At 40.3% G+C, this 6,000-nt stretch overlaps 1 protein-coding gene across 1 annotated transcript in view; it reads left to right on the top strand.

Moving 5' to 3' along the window:
- Positions 1 to 3,860: 3,860 nt before the first annotated feature.
- LOC100617059 (60S ribosomal protein L37a-like) overlaps positions 3,861 to 6,000 on the top strand; it is a 54,095-nt gene continuing 51,955 nt past the window's right edge. The window contains exon 1 of the mRNA XM_056815639.1: positions 3,861 to 4,008. Within this exon, the coding sequence (XP_056671617.1) occupies positions 3,861 to 4,008 (148 nt within the window). The remainder of the gene's footprint in view (positions 4,009 to 6,000) is intronic.

Raw genomic sequence — 6,000 nt, 5'->3', positions numbered from 1 at the left:
AGATTCCTCCAAGTTGTTCAAGATCACTGCATTGCCACTAATGGAGAAGTCCTGGAGTTGTGCTTAAAATAACTAAACTTTGAACTGACATCTCTGCCTTCATGTGTTAACTGTAGGATTTCCACGGCATGATTCATCTCTATCCATTGGAGCAGCTACTTGTATGGATGTCACATGCTTTATGTGGTTGTCCACTTTTGAAGATTTAGTTATCACAAGAGCATTCATTTGGTTTAAGAACTTTGACTTCGCATCCGATTTCTTAGTATCCTAATTGTCTGATCCAGACTTGTGATTATATCAATGCAAGCAAACTCCTGTCGTGAAAAATCTCTCTTGCTGTAGATCTGTAACTTGTCTGTAATTTATTGTCTTAGAAAATTACTTAGAGTGTTAAGATGTTGAATGACTTGCTCATAGTCATACATCTATGTGTCAGAAGAAGCACTTGAACCTTTGTTCAAGATCAGTCCTAAAACAGGCAGGTAGGTGGCTCAGTGGATTGAGAATCAACCCTAAAGATAGGACATTTTAGGTTCAAATCTGACCTCAGATACTTCCCAGCTGGCCCAGTGGCCCTGGGCAAGTCACTTAACCCCATTGCCTAGCCTTTACCACTCTTCTGCCTTGGAACAAAGACACGGTGATGATTCCAAGATGGAAAGTAAGGAAAAGAGAGAGAGGTTAGCCCTAAGCTAAGCTATGCGACCTTCCTTTATCTCCTGTTACCACATGTAATTTCAAAGTCCTAGGTTGGTACTCAATTATTTCTAACTTTGTCACAAAGCTGTAAATTTTCTCTTTGATTCTCTCTCTCTCTCTCTCTCTCTCTCTCTCTCTCTCTCTCTCTCTCTCTCTCTCTCTCTCTCTCTCTCTCTCTTTCTTTCTTTTTCTTTCTCTCTCTCTTTCTCTCTTTTCCTCCCTCCCTCTCTCCCTCTCCAAAATACATACAGAGACCTACATTTATATACAGTCTAGACAAAGTCAAGTGAGACAACACATGCAAGTACATCACATTTCTGGCTCTGAACAAAATCTGTGAGATCAGGGACAACACATGTGCTCATATAGTTTCTTTTTCTTGAGCAGTAACAAAGCATAGCAACTCTACATGCCCAGGATTCTATTTTTCAAATGTCAAATTACATAAGCGCTTTTTGGTCTAGGAAGCAGTATGGTATACTAGAGCAGGTTGGCCTTGGATTCAGGAAAACCCCAAGTTTAAAGGTCTGGCTCTGATTTATGCAAGTTGTATAGCCATGGACAAGTCATATAATATAATTTTTTAAATCCTTACCTTCTGTCAATATCAATTCTAAGATATAAAAGTGGTAAGAGCTGGGCAATGGGGATTAAGTGACTTATCCAGGGTCATATAGCTAGGAAGTGTCTGAGGTCAGATTTGAACCTAGGACCTCTCAACTCCAAGCCTGGCACTCTATTTACTGCATTTACCTAGGTGCCCTAACAAGTCATATAATTTTATAATGCCCTCATCTACTTCTAATTCTATCAATTCCATCAATTCTATCAATAGCTCGAATTTTCCCAAAAAGAATTCTCTATAATAAGGAAATCATAAGACCAGACCAAAATAAAAGAAGAGGAGACATCTGAGTTAAATCCAGGATCATTTATCTGTACATGAATTTTCTGTGAGTCAGGGGTGCTGCTTGGAAAACAGATGAGATTTTGCTCTAAAATTTAAGCAAGCTTCTTGAAAGGAAAAAAAATGACTACTTGTATTACTTGCCTTCTCAGGCAGATCTTGAAACATTATTAAATACACTTAACTTTATGCTAAATTCTCCTTTATGTATACTTTAGTATTTCAGGTAAAAATAGCTGAAAACCTTCTATAATCCTCTAAACTGAACCAAAGTGCACATTCATTTCAAAGAAATGAGTTTTTCAGTGGCTCCTCAATAAACTGTAATTTAATAACTAATCTTGCATTGGGGGTGGGGGGGAACCTTGTTTTCATGAGAAAATTGATGAGAACTTTCCAGCCAAGGATATGCTTAAATTCTTTTGTTTTGCATATTTCAGTCTTTGAAAATAAGGGTTCCCCCCCATTCTTTTCTTTTTTCTTTTTTGTTCACTTAGTATATTGAAATGAGATGTTTGGGTTATCACAATGACAAGTATCTCTGCGGATGCCATTAGCCTGAATCAGTGCACTTCTATCTGTGCCTAAACTATAACAAATGGCACTGCAGCAGAGGTCCCCAAGTACTGCGTAGATGATAACCATCCAAGTGTTTGCTATTAACAAGGCAGCCAGTCACCAATGGAGCCCATGATACCCCACCCTCCTGAAGGCTCAGGCACCAGAGCAAAGTGCTCCCTATCAGCAAGATAAGAGAAATGAAAAGGCACAGAACAGTCAATGAGCCATGTAGCATGAATGATGCCACATCTTAGACATTGTCACCATTTTCCAGAGATCATTTCAAACAGAAATCATAGTGCGTCCCTTTGTCCTGCCTCTTCATAGCCAGATGGGGTTGCTTCCCTAGTGACCCCCATGTTTGCCAATTACCTGGGAATCAGGAGTGTGACTGAGCCCTGTTAGCAGTCAGGCAAATACACGTCTAGGTCTGTGAAGCCATACTGAGGTCCTTACTGAGGGAATGTAATATTCGCTCATCCCCTTAGGGCTCAGGTCTATAATAAGGCTGTGAGCAGAGAAAAGGTGCTACTTCAGACCTATACAACTGGATCTGCCACAAAAGACAAATGACTAGAACAGCATTCCGTAGTCCTCTGGTTTGTTGTTGCCATATAGACATTGGCAAAGAGCCAAGAACAAAAGGAACTGTGGCATCAAGTTCCCCCCAAAACTTGAATAAATTCAGAGTGGTTTGTTGATTGGGTTTCTTTTTCATACTTCTATAGGATTAGATTTTCAACTCCAAACTCTTGACACAGAGCAAAAATCTTCCAGGATAAGAGCTATAACTAAGATGGGAAGACGAGCACTTTGCCCTTGGGAACAAAATTTAGAAGGCACTCTGAGTACTTGAAGTCACTAGGCAGCATAGAAACAGACCATAGTATCTAATTTGTAATACTGATTAGTTTAAAAAGGAAATTACTAGATGAACTCCTTCCATGGTCTGTCACCTCTCCCTGACACTCAGCAAATACATGCCTGCCCATGCAGGTCTGTGATGCTTGCTCTGGGTGCAAAAACTCCTCTAATCATAGCTCTTTTCAGAATATTATCTTAAAATAGTCCTCTATTCTTCCTAACTTGTGCTACTCCTTGAGTCCCACTGGATTCGGGGGCCATTTGTACCTGAAAAGGATCAAAATGTCATCAATTGGGGAAGTTAGGTGGCTCAGTGGATTAAGAGGCCAGCCCAGAGATGGGAGGTCCTGAGTTCAAATTTGGCCTCAGACACTTTGGGCAAGTCATTTAACCCCCACCATTGCCTAGCCCTTACCACTCTTCTACCTTAGAACCAATACATAGTAAGAGGTTTTTTTTAATGTCATCAATGGATATGTCTTTTGACTCATGCATAATTTGTATATAAGTGAGGCAGAAATGCACAAAGTCATCAGCCTCGTTCTTTCTTCCAGAGTCATCAAGGTCTGGTGACAAGACAAAAATAAAGATGACCAGTAATGGCTTGGGACACAATGAATGGCCTTGGCTTCTTCAATGTCTAACCAAGAGACAAGTGCTCTCTAGAGCCCACTTCTGCGACCTTCCTGCCAGTGGCACAAATGGCTCTTGTCCATCCTGTCCAGCAGGGGATGTGTTCACATGCCTGGGGCAGGCAGCTCCCCAACTCACCAACAGGTCTGAGACCCATTGATTACTCTGAACCTGGTTTTGCCCATTTGCTGAAATGGTTCATGCTACAGCTAAGAGCCAGAGAGTCGGTGGACCCCACAAGAGGAAAGCAGCCCTGAAAAGGGCTCAGCAAGCCCTGTTCCCAGAGGTACCAGTCTTTCCTCAGCCCCCTGCATACTCCAGGGCCATTTTTAATCCTGACAGCAAGATAAACCAAAACTATGATATTTAATAGTCTCGTTGTCTAACATTTGCATGTCATTAGACAATATACTTTCCTCAAAACCATCCTCTAAGATCTGTCTTATATGTGTTTTGTACATCAGTCTGTACATTTTGTCTCTTCCATCAGATTGTAAACCCTCTGAGGTGAGGAACTATTCCTTTGGTCTGTGTATCTCCAGCACCTTTTACAATGCTTGGCATATGGTAGGTATTTAATAAGTACGTCTTGATTGATTTATGTCCATTTTATAGAAGAGAAAACTAAGAAAACCAAAAGGTTATGCAACAGAGTAGTATAACATATAATGTTATGTTATAGTTAGTAAACAGTGAAGCTGGAACTTGAACCCAGTACTCCTAATTCACATTGTCCATTATACCTTGTTACTTCTTGTTATAGGCAGCTAGGTGGCACAGTGGATAGAGTGTCAGGCCTGAAATCAGGAAGACTCATCTTCCTGAGTTCAAATCTGGTTTCAGGCACTAACTGTGTGACCCTGGGCAAGTCACTTGCTTTTTCTGCCTCAGTTTCCTCATCTGTAAAAATGAGCTGAAGGAGGAATGCAAACCATTCTAATGTCTTTGCCAAGAAAATCCCAAATAAAGTCCTGAAGGGTCATACACAACTGAAAAATGACTGAACAACAACATCAAAATCTCTTGCTATAGTGTGGTAGAATGGATAGAGTACAGGAACTGGTACTTGGAAATGGCATGTCTTAAGATACATATTAATAGTACATTCATCTTAGCTAGTTTTCCAGCATTAGCAAGAATTCTTGCATGAAGTCAGTTCTGTGTATTCACAGCTCTTACTTCTGAGTCATTTAACCTCTTTTACCTCAATTTCCTCATTGGTAAAATGGGCATGTCATACTTGTAATATGTTTTTCACAGGGTTGCTGGGAGGCTCAAATGAGATATTTGCTGCAAAACACTTGGCTGTTTGAAAAGCACTATATAAGTGACAGATCCTATTGTTATTTTTTGTTGTTGTTGAGTCATTTTCAGTGACGTCTGACTTTTCATGGCCCCAGTTGGGGTTGTCTTGGCAAAGATATGAGGGTGGTTTGCTAGTTCCTTCTTCAGCACCTTTTTTGCAGAGAAGAAAATGAGACAAACAGGGTTAAGTGACTTGCCCAGGATCACACAGCTGGTAAGTGTGTCTGAGGCTGGATTTGAAGTTGGGTCCTCCTGTCTCTAGGCTCAGTGCTCCTTTTATTCTGAACTACATGCTAGGTTACTCAGAAGCAGTCATGTCAAACTCAGATAGAAATGAGCACTACTAAACTATACATAAAGATCCCTGCATTCTGCATACTGACTTAGAAAACTGCATACTGACATTATGCTTTTTTGTATTTTTAAATTTATTTTGTTAAACATTCCCCAATTATGTTTTTAAAAAAAACACCTTACCTTCTGCCTTATAAATGATTCTATGACAAAAAGGCAACGCAATTGGAGTTATGTGATGTCGCACAGCTTGGATATGTCTTGAGACTAGATTTGAACCCAGGACCTCCCAACTCCAGACCTGGTCCTCTATCCACTCTGCTTCCTAATTGCCTCTCCCCATTACCCCAATTCCATTTTAATCTGGTTCAGGACACACTAAGGAGTATCGTTGGCCACCTGCAAGCCCTCTGTCCTTGTGCCTGACATCTCTGCTCAAAAGCCTCAGTATTGAGCTCCTTATGCTCAAAATATTAAAAAAAAAAAACAATACATGGGAAAGAAATTCAACCAATTGGCAACCCAACTCACACTAACTTCTGATGATCACTGATATAGTAGGCTAGGGCTAGAGTGACAAAGTGAATATTCTCTAGTGAGTCTGAAAACATAAAAAGCAACTCCAGTTGGTTGCAAGAAAGTCGATCCTGAAGCATTATTATTAGACTAGAAGGTCTATTCCAGCTTTTTAGCACACAGATACTTTTGAACCCATACATTTGGAAAAAAACCTG

Source organism: Monodelphis domestica, chromosome 1 (genome assembly GCF_027887165.1).
Source record: "Monodelphis domestica isolate mMonDom1 chromosome 1, mMonDom1.pri, whole genome shotgun sequence".
In the NCBI taxonomy this organism is placed as follows: domain Eukaryota; kingdom Metazoa; phylum Chordata; class Mammalia; order Didelphimorphia; family Didelphidae; genus Monodelphis; species Monodelphis domestica.
This window is presented reverse-complemented; position numbering and strand designations above follow the sequence as displayed.